This window comes from Prunus mume, linkage group LG8, assembly GCF_029339155.1.
Source record: "Prunus mume cultivar Tortuosa linkage group LG8, ASM2933915v1, whole genome shotgun sequence".
In the NCBI taxonomy this organism is placed as follows: Eukaryota; Viridiplantae; Streptophyta; class Magnoliopsida; order Rosales; family Rosaceae; genus Prunus; species Prunus mume.
In genome coordinates this window covers 17,455,182-17,471,671 of record NC_142705.1, presented here as the reverse complement: position 1 = coordinate 17,471,671, position 16,490 = coordinate 17,455,182, and the positions used below count along the sequence as shown (strand labels likewise).

Here is a 16,490-nt window from a genome sequence, read left to right as displayed (position 1 = left end):
TGCATATATACATATATAATATATATAATATACATATACTTATATACAGTATATTATTATTATTATTATTATAATATATCCATATACACATATACATATTAATATTATAATAATATTCTAAGTGTATATATGTAATATATATTATATATTATAATGCATATATATTTATTTACACATATATGTATATATATATATATATATATTATACCCATGTATGTATTATAATATCAGTCCCCTTCATTGAGGATCCCTCAAATAACACTATTTGAGGATGGGGCGCTCAAGTGTTGGATGTCTTTAATGAGATTGTGCGGCTGTGATTGTTTTCAAAGTTTTAACCCATTTTCACTCAAATGACCCGCAAAAGACCGAAGTCAAGCACGCCTTGCAGAAGAGAAACAAAGGAAGAGGAAGAGCCAGCTCTTGCAAGTGAAAGGCAGATCCACCATCGCCATGAAGAGCGGACCCGACAATCAGGTATGGGTATCGATGTCGATGGTTATTTTTTTCTCTCTTTTCTCCATCTGGGTTGTGGCTTTAGATTTGGGGTTCTGTGATAGTTTTTTAATATGGGTTTGAAAATTTCTACTCAAGGTTCAGATTACACCTGACTTCTCGTGGGTTTCTTGATTTTGAGTATCATGTATATGTGTTATCTGTGCTGGGTTGTAATGGTTGTGAGAAAATAATAAACCATTTGATCTTCTGTTAATCAATAAGGAACATTCGAATCCTGTGGGATTCACACTTTGATTTGTGGATTAATTTTTTTTTTTCAACCATTACACTTTGGGTTGTAATGGTTGTGAGAAAAAAAATGATTGTTGTGGGTTCATTCTAGGACTCACTGATCTGCAACAAATAGAGAATGAGTTTGTATTAATTCATGTCATTTACTATTGTTGTTGAGGTAAGGTAACAGATATAACTATTTGAATTTGTTATGGAACGCATAAAAGTGGTCTAAATAATCCTTCTAAGTCTGCAAATAATCTTTTTTATTTTCAAAACCAGAATACACACAGCCAAACGATAAGTCAGTTAAAATTTGTATGTTATCCAGTTAAAGTAGATGATTTTAGTGAGCCTAAACAATTTCAGCCTAAACAATTGTAAGCCAAGTACATAATACTATAAAAGTGGCTTTAGCACCTCAAATAAAATGTAACTGTTTGTTTTGGTAAACAAAACGAAAAAGGTCACTTTCCTTCCTTGTCTCTGAAGCATATGTTTTTATGTGTGCTAATGAAGCCTAAGGATTTAATATTTTTGTTCTGCATTAAGCCTTGTTGCTTACCATGTTGCTTCCTCTCCAATTTCCATGATAGTTCTTTTATTGGAACTACAAAGTGTTTTAAGTTTTTACTTCTGATATAGAATTGGATTGGATTGGATTGGATGCAAGAGATAATAGAATTCTGTTCTTTTTTTCTTTTATTATTATTATTTTTTTGAATCAGAAGATAATACAATTCTATTCTGTTCAGGAACTTGCTTCGTTTACTTCAATAAAGATAAATACAATAGAATTGCTTAACTGAATTTGTGATGTTCATAATACTTTTTTCGCTTATGTATGACAGTGATAATAAACTTTAAATGCGTTGCCATTCATGAAGCCATTAAAATGACTATAAATGACCTGTAATTATCAACGTTTGATGGTTGAAAGAGGTTCATGGCAGTTTAGAGCTATTCATTTGTTAGCCTTACAACTTCAAATTTCTGCATAATTCACAAAAGCCACACATGTTAATGTTCCTAAGTCAGACTTGAAAGTCACATGACAAATCATCACTGTTCACATATATTTTCTGCAAACAAACTAATCTCATCAACCAGAAATTTCTGATCATTATTATTTCCACACTGAATATAGCACTTTATTCTGGATTACAAACATTACAATGAAAACAACTAAATCATGTTTGCTCCTTCGAAGCTCTTCTTCTACAGAAATTTGCCACAACCATACGTGCATTTCAAATCAAAACATTCCAATTCATATCTGTGAGAGAGACCTTATCTCTATAAAATTTCCGCACAAACTTCACCACTACTATTGGACTTTTTATCAAGCACAAAAATAATTTCAATTTCAAATGCGTATTAACAATTCATATGCAATCTCATAAGCAAGTACAAAAACAATTTCGAATGTGTACTATAACAAAATGCTTATAATTGATTGTCATTGAAAAAGCACACAAGCCCATTCACTATTTGATATTCGAATATGAAATTGACTTTTTTTTTGTTCTTTTTTTTGGTTGCCTATGCAGTTAGAACTCATTCTCTAATTTTACAAGCAATTTCTTAAATAAATAAAAATGAAACCCAATACAAATCAACAGAAAGTAGAGGAAATGACATGAATGTGAAGAAGAAAAAACATTTAATTCACAAATCAGAGTGTGAATCCCACAGGATTCGAATGCATTCCTTATTAATAGAAGATCAAATGGTTTCTTGTTTTCTCATAACCATTCAAACCCAGCTCAGATAACACATACACATGATACTCAAAATCAAGAAACCCCAAATCGAAAACCACAACCCAGATGGAGAAAAGAGAGAGAAAAATAACCATCGACATCGATACCCATACCCGATTGTCGGGTCCGCTCTTCAACTGGCGATGGTGGATCTGCCCTTCAGCTTGCAAGGGTTGCGTCTTCCTCTTCATTTCTCTTCCGCGTGCGTGCTTGATTTCAATCTTTTGCGGGTCACTTGGTGAAAAGCAGATTAAAACTTTAAAAACAATCACAGCGCACAATCTCATTAAAAGACATCGAACGGCTGAGTGCCCCATCCCTCAAATAGTGTTATTTGAGGGATCCCTCAACTGAAGGGGACTGATTATAATATACACATATACATTATATATGTATAATATATGTATATCAGAGAGCTTCCATTGAGGGATCCCTCAAATAAGCTTATTGAGGACACCTATGTAGGCCCCACTCCGGATTGTATTTCACTAATCCAAACATCTATTTTGTAGATACTCATTTAAAGATCATCTTTACAAAAACTCACTTGAATCCGATATCATTTGACCACTCAATTGAGTTATTGAAATTTTAGTACTTTCTTGAAACACCTTGTTCATTGATTTTGTAAGACACAATTGGATATCGAAACGGTTTCCGATTTGTCTAATTTTTTGTAAGGATGATCTATGAATGAAGACCTAAAAAATAGATGGTTTGGATTATTGGAAAAAGAATTGTAAGGTACCCTAAAGAGCGTCCCTCAAATAAAATTATTTGAAGAATCCCTCAATAGAAGGGGACTGATATATATATATATTATATTTATTATAGTATACATATATACATGTATATTATTATTATAACATACCCATATATATTATATATTATAATATACATATACACCTATATACACATATATATATATATATATATGTGTGTGTGTGTGTGTGTATATGTATTTTACCCCTTGTATACATTATAATATACATATATACACATGTATACATGATACCCATGAAAAAATATAAAAAAATCTAATCCTCGTCCTAGTACTAGTCTAAGCATACACCAAACGCAGGATAAGTGTTATCCGACTTAAATCAAGCCAAGCTAAGTCAAGACAGTCCTAAGCATAGTCCATACTAAGATAATAATCCTGTGTAACAAACGAGAGTGCTAGCTATATACTACCACATTCGCTCCTTTTTGATTCTATGCCACTCCTTTTTGATTCTATGCCACTGCAATATGCTTCAGACTTCCAGGACAATATATACATAGTTGGACAGGTCATCATGGCTATTGAAACCGAATGCAGTGCGGATCGTCCTTATATTGTTGGAGAAGATAATTTAATTGAAGCATTGAAAGAGAGCATGAGCAAAAAGCTTGGCCTTGCTGCTAAATCACCCTTGACTGTCAGAAGCTGCATCTTCAAAGTTCCCCAAGTGCTCCAGAGGCATATGAACCTCACGTCATCTCAATCGGACCCATTCATCGAGACGGTAGCAAACAATTCCAGCAATTGGAAACTGTGAAGCAGTGGTATTTAAAAACCCTTCTCTCCCGCATGAATCTAAGCTTAGAAAAATTTATCGATGGCTTTAATGAATTTTTATTACATGAATCTGAGGAGAAAGGCATCATTGAGTTTGGGAAAGGAGCCCGTGACTTTTATGAAGAACCACTTGACTTTAACGACAAAGAGTTCATGGAAATAATGATACTTGATGGTTGCTTCGTAATACAACTAGTTCGGAAGTTTATCCACCATTGGGAAAAAGAGGATGACCCCATATTGAACGAGGAAAAAGAGGATAACCCCATATTGAACACAGTGGCGGTTCTAGGATTCAAAAGCCGACCGGGCAAAACTTATATAACAAACTTGATGAAACGAGTGAATTTCATTAATAAACATAAAAAAAAATTACATAGTGAGAGGAGACATAATAAGCCTTACCCTCAAATGCATTTATATCTACAAATACAAAAACTAAAATAAAAACCAAAAGAAAAAAATAGAAAAAAAAATTATTTCGCATTAAAAAGAAAGATAATATAGAGGACTATATTAATTTTTAAAAAAACAAGATTTGTTTCGAGAGAAATGGGAAGGAAGAAAATTGGCGGAGCTAGGTTTTTTTTTTTTTTTTATTTTAAAACGAGTTGTGACCTTATTTCTCTCCTTATTTCCTTTTATAAACGTTTATTATGACATCCGTTTTTAGGTTTCCACCTCGAGCTCCATAGCCCTATCAATTATGTTTCACAATTTCTGAAATAGTTATCTTTGTGCAAGACAATTTTTTTAAATAATCATAAGTAATGTAGGTAATATTTTTCTAACAAAAAGAGAGAAGGAAAAGGAAGAGAGAGAGAGAGAGAGAGAGAGAGAGAGAGAGAGAAGAAAAGAACGGAAAAAAAAGAGAGAAGGGATGAGAGAAGGAAAACAATGGAAAAAGAGAGATAGAGAGGAGAGAAGGAAAAGAATAAAAAAAGGAGAGAGGAGAGAGGAGAGTGTAAGGAAAAGAATAAAAAAAGGAGAGATGAGAGAGGAGAGTGTGAGGAAAAGAATAAAAAAAAAAGTGGTGTTTTCCTCACTCCAATTTTATCTACTTAGGGGGTGTATTCAATTGAGATTTTAATAGATTGTTTTGAAGCTTAAAAGTCCAGTGGTATTAAATTAGGATTTTTAAGTAATCAATAAAAATATGGTGGTATTCAAATAAGATTTTTAAATAATCAATACAAATCTTGTGGTATTCAATTAGGACTTTTAAAAGATAAGAAAAAGTACGGTGGTATTAAAAAACTTGCCGATTTTGAGGTATTTTGTTAAATAGTGTATTGTGTGAGATTTTTGAGTGGGTGATATAAATACCAAACCCCATAAAAATCCCACCCTCCTATGCATGATTCTCACATTTTTTGTTTTTGGGGAAGATGAACAAATGAAGATAAACAAGGTACTCATGTCTTTACAAGAGCTTGGTTTAACCAGACTCGATCCTTCTGTATTTAGTGGATAGACTCAGATAGGTTTCTTTGCTTTCTCTAGTCTATCTTGTTTTCTTTTTCTCCGGCTGTTTGGTTGCAGGAGGTGCTTCTCGCCTTTCTTTTGGCTTCATGTCTATACTATTTGTTCGCTTTCATCTTATGGATAATCCCTTTGCCCATTAAAAAAGGAGACTCAGATGGCTTACCTTCAGACATCTAAACAATAATGTCAGATACGTTGCTTTCAATAGTTGTTCATATTGTGCAATATGCATGCATTTTTCTCAATAGATTTTCAGCTCATTTATTTCCTTTGAATTATTTGTCTTTCTTTAGTCAATTTGTGGAATTAATTTGAGTGACAAGTGTTCTATACTAGTTTCATGTCATAGCTGGACCATTTTGACTTGTTTTCAGCTGTCCAGTTTCTTATTTGAATTGATTTAATTAACTTGTCTGTTGTAATATTTATAAATTCAATTAATTCAAGATTTTTCCTTCTTGTGGCTTGTTTCCTATGTCAATTCTCAGTTCCAGACCAAGTTCTCTATCCAAAAGTTAATAGATGTACGGTTCTAGTTTAATGATAGTTATGCTTGAAGTTTGGGACTGCTATGGTTTTAGCTCTAGAACAGGATGATTTGAAGATAGCCATACATGACAGATAGTAATGATAACTTGAGCTAAGATTGGTGTAACTTCAACTTTCTGCTTCTTTAAAGGCTTGGCATCCTTTAACTAATGGATGAAAGATGGCTAACCCGAATCCAATCCACACTTCGGTGAAATCTACTATGGAGAATACAAGCAAGTCCTACATGAATTAAAATCATAAGTAAAATCTTGTAATTACAATCATTAAAATCATAAGAAAAATCATGTAATTACAAATCAGGTTGAAATCTATTACATTAAAATCATGTAATTATAATCTATTAAAATCTCAATTGAATACACCCCCTTTACACTCCATTTTATAACTAAAAAAGGAGTGTAAGCGGATAAAATTGGAGTGAGAAATCATTACCCTAAAAAGAAGGAGAGGAGAGAGATGAGAGTGTATGTAATACTTTTTTTAACAAAAATTAGGGCCGGGCAAAAGAGACGAGAGGAGAGAGAAAAGTGCGGGTAATATTTATTTGACATAAATTTGGGCCGGGCATGAGCCCAGCCTGCCAAAGGCTGGAACCGCCCCTGATTGAACATGGATTGCATGTTGCAATATGTATGTCATGATCTTTTGTTATTAGAAAATCAGCTTCCTTGGTCTGTTCTTAGTTGTTTATATCGCTTTACCTTGGGCAAACGCAACGGTGAACCCTCGTTCAGTGTAGTCCTGCTCTGTTTCTTCAGTTTATCACTACACTCGTCGAACAAATATTGCAACTCCTATTTTCAATATCTTATGGAACTTGACCAGAAGGTTGATGAGAATGGAGTTTTGCACATACTTGATCTAATCAGAACTTCCATTGTTTTCGCATTCCAACCTTTTGAACCTTCCAGTAGAAATGACCAAAATTGTCTTTGGTGGTTCGCAGAAAAGGAAGAAAAAGAGATTGAACCGGAAATTCAGGAAATTCCTGCAGTAGCAGCTCTCTCAGAAGCAGGAGTTAAATTTGAAAGGGGCTCGGATAATAATCTAATGAACATCGAATTTAAAGATGGGGTTTTAACAATTCTAGAACTAGCAGTTGCAGAGTTGACCGAACCATTATTCAGGAACCTCATCGCCTTTGAGCAGTGCTATCATGGTCGTTCTCAGCAAATAACATCTTACGCCGTTTTCATGGACAAACTCATCAATTCCGACAAGGATATAAAGCTTCTTTCTAAGAAAAAAATCTTAGCTAATTGGCTGAGCGTCGAAGATGGTTCTAACTTCTTTAACAAGCTTTACACTGACACCGTTGTCAAAGAGTTCCACTATGACAAACTCTGCGCTGAAGTGAATAAATATTACCAGGTTGGATGGCACAAGCAGTTAGAAATATTGAGGCGCGACTACTTTGCTAACCCTTGGACAACCATTTCTTTGATTGCAGGAATTATCCTTCTGGTTCTTACCTTATTGCAGACCATATTTACCATTTATCAATAGTTTTCTATCCTCAGTACGTAGTTGTTAAGAATAAGGGTGCATGTGCGGATATAGTGTTGTATTGTTAAGAGTTTGTTTAAGCTGAGAGAGTTGTTAAGAGTTGTTATATATTGTAAGAGAAGAGAGATATATACTCTCAATCAATGTAATAATCTATATATCTGAGCAATAATAATACTATGAGAAGAGGATCTTCCTTCATATATATCTTCTCTGTTTCTCTCTCTCTTCTTTTTTTCTTCTACTATGAGATTGTTACGCTAACATGGTATCATGAACCATTTGGGCAATATTTCAAATTTGCAATCCCCAATTTCTTGTTTTATTTTATAAGCTTATTTGAGAGGGGCACTTTTGTGCGGTTTGGTCGGCATTGTATTTTAATGATATAGCCCGTCTATTTTTTAGTTAATTCTTCAAAGATCATCTCTTCAAAAAATGACTTGAATTGAAAATCATTTGAACACGCAATTAAATGTTTGTATTAGTTTAGAATATTTGAATTCAAATCCCTCTCTTTCAAGATTAGACTAGTTTAAAATTTGGTCTTTTCAGTTAAAAAATTAAAAGCAGTTAGATTTAGAGGTTTTAGTGTAGACATATCAACCATTTTAATCAGTTAATAATGAACTTATTAAAGTGAGCCGTTTGTGAGAATAATTTTTATTTTCCTTCAACACTGGGCTTTGCTTAGCCCAAGTAGCCCTTGATTGGATTTAGACTGGGCCCCAATGATTGGGTTGAATCAAAACCTGTCAAAGCAAATCCGGTTAATCCTAAAGCGGAGGTCAACTCCGTTGACCAAATGCCATTTCGCCATTAGCAGCGAGAGAGACTGAAACGAAAGAAACACAAAGATGAAAGACCCATCTCTGTTTTGCTCAGATTTTAGCATTCTCCAGCCTAAAAACCAAAGGTTTTGAAGAACCCAGTTTACAATGTCCATCGGATTGGTGTCCCATGTCAAGGAAGTAAGCCAATCAGCGAGTGCCACGCTTTGGTCGTGGGGGAAACTCCTGGAGCCGACCGCACTCATCCTCCCCTCCAATCTCTCCGAGGCCACGACCCGACTGGCCCAGAACTGACCCATTTCCGCTCCGACTACACCTTGGTCCTCTTGACCGAGCTCTTCCTCAGCCTCCTATACCACTCGGTCTCCATCATCGTCCTCTTGATCATCTTCCTCTACTTCTCACGTGACCAGCCCCTCGAAGTCTTTGGCTTTACTGTGGGAGACCGTGTTGTGATGGTTGTTCTTGGAGTGGTTACGGTGTTGGCTCTCGTCTCGACCTATGTATTGCTCAACGTCGACATTTCAGTGGAGACTCGGGTTCTTGCACGTGGTGTTTAGGGGCACGGAGGACCGTGTTATGGATGACCAAGAATCGCCTCATGGGACTCTGCTCTCGGATGATCATGATTCATGACCCAAGTGGGAATTATGATAACAAACATTACCTTTGGATGATCATCAGATCATGACTCATGACCCAAGTGGGCATGGAGGACCTTGTTTTGGAAGTGTTAGTTGATGAGAAACTGCAACTCAATGGATTGTGTATGATAACAAACATTACCTTTGGATTGATTGTGCTTCTAAATACTTGTTTACAACAGGGAGTATAGGATTTTAATAGATATACTTCAATTTGGTTACTCCATTGTTATCTGTGATATTCATCTGTTTTTACAACAGGTATAAAATAGCCCACCCCTATAAAAATTCCTAAACCTCCTTTATGACCTTAGGACAGCCACTGGGACTCACATGTTATGATCATCAACAAAACTTGACACGTCACTACAAATGCAAACCTACCAAGACTAAGAGAGATAGCAAACCATAAAGTGTGAGGTGAATCTATGGGACTCACGTATTTTAAGTTCTAGAATTAACCTTCAAATCCCGTCGTGACAAAAAAAATGACATAATAACTTGATAATGTTGTGAATCTCATGGACATTTTGTGATAAGATGCAAAGTGTAATTCACTCAAACCAAAATCAGCTAAATTTAACAGCTTGAAATAATTTTTCTAAATGAAATCCTAGCACGGTGACAAAATATTAAATGAAAACAAATATGTTATATTATAGATGAATGTAAAACGTACATATATGAATAAAAACCTATTTTTTATCAGTTCTGGGAGATCATTAGACACAGCAATATTGCACTGCGACCCGTTAACACGACACGAATTCGCACGAAATTATCAGTATTTGGGTTGAGCTTAATGGGTTGGGTTAACAGGTGAACCCGTTAGCTACCCGTTAAGCTAACGGGTTGGGTTGGGTCAATTCGCGAATATTCGCATCCACCCGTTAAGGAGGGTAATTTGGTAGTTTTACAAAATATTTTTTCTTTTCTTTTCTTCTTCCCCTTTTCCTCTTTAGTTTCCTTCTTTCCGTGTCTATTTCTTCTTTCTTTTTTGTCTTTTTCCTCTTTCCCCTTTTCCTTTTCTTCTTCCTCCCGTTCTTCTCTTCTTCTCTTCTTCTTTGCTTCTCTGCTTCCTTGCTCTTTTTTGGTCAAAATTCTCTTATGCTCTTCTTCTCTCCACTCAATAGACTCCGGCAGCCCATTCATCACGGATCAAGAAGGAGGTTGTTGGTTTTGGTTCTCTCAGTCAATTTTGAATTTTCTTTCTTCCTCAGTTTATGTAGTTGTTGAGTTTTTAATATATATGTGTGAGAGAGATATACTATTTTGGGGTGAGAAGACTGAAATAAAGAGAGAAAGAGGGAAGAAAAATTAGGGTTGGGGTTTGGGGGAAAAAAGACAGAGAAGGTGTGTCGGGTAGAGAAGCTGTGATAGTTTTTTTTTTTCTGGTTTATTCTTAACGGGTTAACGGGTTGTGTCGGATATTCGCGAATTGTAAGCGGGTCGTGTTTGGGTCTAGTATTTGTCACCCGTTAACTTAACGGGTCGTGTCGTGTTAACCCGTTAACTTAATGGGTTGACACGAACACGACCCGAAACCCGTTAATACGACCCGTTTGCCAGGTCTAGAGATCATGGATATGTCCTCATACCTTTTTATCGAATGTAGAACATACACGCATGCATAACTTTGGTAGTCATTCAGAAACTCCTGTCACAGACGTTATGCTATGAAATCGCATTTTTTTTTTCTTTCTATTGTTAGAAAACAAAAATTTATCGAAAATACGTGACATTAGTCAGTGTGTATAAGTTCCAAATAATGCTGACCCATTTGTCACTTTTGTGGTACAAGATGCAACTATCTCTAGAATGGAAATATCCATAGCTGGTTCACAATGGAAATGTTTCATATTTTCTAAGAAAAATTAGTGTATAGTGACAAAAAAAATTTAGTAATTAGCATCTGATACAATATTATCTATTTTTGTTTTGGATATGGTGGATTAGTTGTAACTTTTATTTAGTTAAAAATCAATGGGCCTAATCAGGTGCTCTTTAGGTTTGTTTAATTTGTATTTGAAATAACATTTTTACACTTTGTATTTCAAGAAACCAACAATAAAATCTAGAATCATTCTTTACTTTGATTTCATCAAGCTATATAATTGAATATCAAGCCAGGAAATTATGTACCGAACTATTCAATTAGTTTATCATTGTATATCCAAATACTTACATAACCAAACCTTTTACCAAAAAGCCATACTTATAATCATTCGCATAGTACATATATCATGTACACCCACCAATGGGTATATGGAAATACCATAAAATCCAAAGGCAACAGGGAAAGAGGAAACTAGCTAACCACCTGTGTAGACAAATCGGGTAGGTGGCTAGGGATCCTGGCCAACCCTGCGCAGATAATATGAGTAGGGTGGTGAAGAGTATCCTATTAACTTTACCACATGTTGGTACTGCACTATTCTCCACATAGATGTACCTCAAACATAATCCACCAATTCCAATAATATACCGTCAATTCCAAGTACATCCTCGCAGAATTCGGGGGACAAGAGGTTGCCCCGAGACGCAATACTCGCAGAACTCAAGGGACACATGGTCGACCTGAGATGCATTCCTCGTAGAATTTAGGGATATATGCTCAATTTGAGAATGCAAATCCTCGTAGAACTCAGGGAGATATACTCCGCCTAAGCAAGAAAATAGTTCGTCAATTCCCCTTGCATGACTCAAGGAGATATACTCAACCTGAGAATGCAAATCCTGGCACCACATGGTTCGAGCCTCCTTGATACTCGTGGGACAATGTCATACACATGTAGAGAAGTCTGAAGGCAACTGAGGTGTCCGAAGACAATCCGAAGGCAACCATATGTCCGAAGACATTCCGAAGGCAACTGTATGTCCAAAGACATTAATATTTCTAAAGGCATTAATATTTCTGAGGGCAACATATTTCCAAAGGCAACTAGGATGTCCGTAGACATCAATATTTTCGAAGACAACCAGGATGTCCACAGACATCAATACCTCCGAAGGTAACCATATTTCCAAAAGCAACACAATCCAATTATTAATCCATTTAACACATATATAAAAATAAACGTAGATATATCATGCTTAGAAAGTAAAAGAGATAGAACATTAATTCATAAATAGTTAATAAAACCCTCATAAGAAAAGTACTGTTTTGAAATCAAACAACCAAACCACAAACACCTCCCAACCAAAAGGGTCTTGATCGGGCCAACAAGGCCCACCATCTAGGTCAATTAGGAATGTGAGGCCCACAACCATTGATTCCAGATTTGAAAGTTTTTATAAATCTAACAAAGCATACTAAACAAGTCTCAAAGGTTTGATCTCATTCGAGTGGTTAGATCTAAGCCAATCATAAGAAAAGTAGATATATCATGCTTAGAAAGTAAAAGCGATAGAACATTAATTCATAAATAGTTAATAAAACCCTCATAAGAAAAGTACCGTTTTGAAATCAAACAATCAAACCACAAACACCTCCCAACCAAAAGGGTCTTGATCGGGCTAACGAGGCCCACCATCTAGGTCAATTAGGAATGTGAGGCCCACGACCTCTGATTGCAGATTTGAAAGTTTTTATAAATCTAACAAAGTATACTAAACAAGTCTCAAAGGTTTGATCTCAATCCAGTGGTTAGATCTAAGCCAATCGCATGATTGAACGACGGTCATTTCGCTTAAACTTAGAATCATTGACTCGGAGTATCTGGGACTCCGATTCTCAATCAATAAGTTCCTACACGATCTTAGAGGTACAGAGAACAACAAATTTTAAATTGGGACCGATCGAACGGTCCAAACCTATTGAACCCGGATATCGCATGATAGTGCAATATCTGTTGGACTGTCAAAGCGATAACCAAATCCAAATCTGAGCATACCGTCGTACTCAAGGCGACAAGGGAAACAATTTAGAACTCAATAGGCTCCCACACAATGGCCCATGCTCAGCCATCCGCAACGACCAGCAGTGGGTGTCTTGACAAAAAATCTCCAAACCACATGCCAATACCTATACTAACACATTCAAACTAACAAGAAAAGCAACTTTTGGTCTCGGAACCAGGCCAAAAAGTGGCCGAAAATGGGTTAAAAAGGCCTCGTTGGCCCAATATGGGTATTTAAATCATTCTTCAAAACTCCAAAATTAACCCAAAATAACTATATAAACAAATTTCCATACCCCACTAGATAGATTTGGCCGTTGGAATGGCTGGAAAACACCTAAAAACCAGCAGAAAAAGGACAAAGCCACTGGACCTATTTTTCGTTAAAATCAGAGAAATCCTTAATGGTTGACGTCGATTAACCATTGGGCTAGGTAGCGGAGGAAGAGATGAACATTTTTCGTTAAGGTGGCGTGGCCAACGGGTGCACGACGGCATTGATTGGTGGCTGGGAAGTTGAATAGTCACTGTTTGATATAGTGAGTGATTGTTGCGAACAGTCACTCTAGAATTTTGAAAATGTTGGTCCGTCGCAAATCTCGTGGCCTGGTGCTCCAGGCCGAGGGGATGTGCGTCAACACGTGGCGTCCTCCTTTTGGATGCGGTGCGATTTGTGCTTGTGACGTGCCCGGCCACGGTCTACCGTCTTGTCGAGATGGTGATGGGTTTTGGGTAGAAGATGTTCAAATGATGGGCCTGTTTCGGGTTCGACTTCTAATCAAACGATTGTGGCCGAGAGAGGAACTGGTCTCGGCCGTCAAGTTCACGGCCTGAGCTACAAGGCCGTTTAGTGGTGGTGTTGGTGGTGGATTTTAGGCGGTGCTCCGGCGCGTTGCTCGGAGCGCTACGGTCGTATGATATATGGGGTGAATGAGGCGATAACAGGGATGGTGCTCCAGCGCCTTGAAAATCAAGGGTCGTATGATATATTGATGAATGGATTTTCCTTATAATCTACCACTACTCCTAGGAAAGCATGTAAAGGTATTGAAAGTGCATTACAGGAAAAATAAGTTGGTCCGTGGGAGGCTTTTGTTTGGTGCTGGACCCCTTGAACGTGGTCTTGAGCTTAGTATTTATAGGAGGAGTCCTGGAGGGCCAATCGAGGCTGAAAAAAGATCGGCCCGATGGCTTGAAAATATCTGCATGGTGGAGTCTGATCGGGGCAAGTGGGTAGTCAAATCGGCATTTGGGATCGTGAAGCATGGTGGTGTGACCCCCATAAATCTCGGCAAATCTCGGTCACCGCCCTGATCGTGGGCTCAGCACTCTTGGCCGTGGGAACGCATTTAATGCTCTGGTCCAGTGGTCGGTGATCTGACCTCAAGCTGTGAGAATGCATTGTGAGAATGTTTGCGCCTAACCATTCTGATTCCTGTTACCAAATCCTGACTTCAATCACTTCCCTTCTGCCCTCGTGCATTAAATGCTTCTTGCACCCAGTGGTTTTGCTGTGGCGGTCAGAGGCACTACTTCATTAAATGGGGTGTGGGACCCTGAGGCCACGTGGCAATTTGACCACAGTATCTTTGGCCGTGTCTCTCATGGACCTCGACCTCAGCCCATAATGCTGTGGTTGTGAGGCCGAGAAGATCCTGCCTTCGTATTTTCTTCTGCTTTCGAAAATGCTAAATGTCTGACGAAACGTGGCCGTTTCAGTCGGTGCCACGGCCGAGAAGAGGTCCCTTCTGACGACTGTGATTTATTTAGGCACAAACAGAAAATTAAGTTAAGTTTCAGGACAGGATGTTGCACGTCTCCCCAATCTCTCTCTCTCTCTCTCTCTAACAAAACCCAGCACCATCACCCCAAACCCCCAGACCACATCTTAACTTGATATCCTCCAACTTCAACCAGTCATTTGCTTCCAAATGGTTGGGATATGGATAATGATGATGACAACGACGATAAGGGTGAGTGTGGCTTGCAGTTGTCGTGGTAGTTGGATTGGGTTGTCAAACATAATTCATTTCCCACTTCTTCAATGTCTTGCATTAGTAAGTTAGAGAGGGGAGAAAGGAGGGGCCACCATGGATGATGATGATGACGATGACGATAAGGGTGGGTGTGGCTTGCGATTGCCGTGGTAGTTGGATTGGGTTGTCAAACATAATTAATGTCTTGGATTAGTAAGTTAGAGAGGGGAGAAAGGAGAGGCCACCATCGATGATGATGACGACGACGACGATAAGGGTAGGTGTGGCTTGTGGTTGCCGTGGTAGTTGGATTGGGTTGTCAAACATAATTCATTTCCCCACTTCTTGAATGTCTTGGACTAGTAAGTTAGAGAGGGGAGAAAGGAGGGGCCACGGGGGTGGAGAGGGGGAGTGGGAGGAGGGGTTGTCGGGTTTCTTTATTTAAACACTTCAAAAATTGCAAGTTCTTAAAAAAATTGTTTTTAAAAAAAATATTTTTTATTTGGGTTTTAACTTACAAAATTATTAAAATGTCCACGTCATGTCAGCAAATTAACCTGTTACTGTTTAAATTGACGAAATGGGGGCAATGTGAGACACAAAATAATAGCATATGGGGCATATTGACCCAATCACATAGAGTAAACTGAGATTTTCGGTGAAGCACATGGGGCATATCAATAAATAAGCCTCTTTTTTTTTTTAAGGACATTACTATTATAAGAAAGACACAAAACATTAGTAATTATTTTTCATAGTTAAAAGACAAAATTAATAAAATATATTAACGCATGTGTCAATTCTAATTGACATGGCTCAAAAAACATCAGCTACCATATAACGTGGCCAACTAAATGTGGTCAAAATATTTAGAATGTCCAAATAGGATGCCAATGAAGATAGAACTTTGGGTGAAGAGATATCCATCTGCTCTTAATAACTTGACCTACGAACCCCTTGATCCTATGTTTTGTTTTAGCATAACCTGGCTATGTTCCTATATTTTTTAATAGCTCGACCTAATAAAGTTTCTTAATAATATTAATTTACACTTCGGATGGATGGCTAATGCAATAGATAATTCTATCAACCCATTATTGGCGAGGGCTTTGTCTTGCGTGAGAACGTTTCCCCGGGGACCAGCCCTTCATTCTTCACCTTCTTCGTGAAGTGAAGGTTACTATAAAACTCCTGTTGTTTTGGTTGGTTAGTACTAGTAAGAAGTCTCTGATATGTTATTGGTTTGGTTAGTAGAAAAGCCGGTAGCATATTTTTCTTTTTTCTTCTGATTTGTCTCTCTCTATATTCGTAATCAGTTAATAAGTAATTTAATAAGTAAATATCTCCGTCACCAAGACCTAAAACAAATCACCATATTGTATAGTGCGTTAATACATAATTTTTTTATTGTTAAAAAATTCACTGGTTTTGGTTGTATCAACTGTTTGAGAGAGATTGGAGAAAGAATTCCCCAAAATACACGCTAGGTGTGAATGTTTTGACAAAGCAACAAAAGTAATTGTCATAGACTTGGAATTGGACCAAAAACGCGACATTGACATGAGATATTTTTTTTTATAA

The 16,490-nt window shown here is 37.1% G+C and overlaps 1 protein-coding gene and 1 pseudogene across 1 annotated transcript; both read left to right on the top strand.

The window, feature by feature from the left end:
* The first annotated feature begins 6,903 nt into the window (after nucleotides 1-6,903).
* Nucleotides 6,904-7,599, top strand: LOC148914893 (UPF0481 protein At3g47200-like). Its single transcript, XM_089043327.1, has one exon. The coding sequence runs from the start codon at nucleotides 6,904-6,906 to the stop codon at nucleotides 7,597-7,599; it is 696 nt and encodes a 231-aa protein (XP_088899453.1).
* An 802-nt stretch (nucleotides 7,600-8,401) lies between these two features.
* Nucleotides 8,402-9,264, top strand: LOC103333662 (PRA1 family protein D pseudogene; annotated as a pseudogene).
* The last annotated feature ends 7,226 nt before the right edge of the window (nucleotides 9,265-16,490 follow it).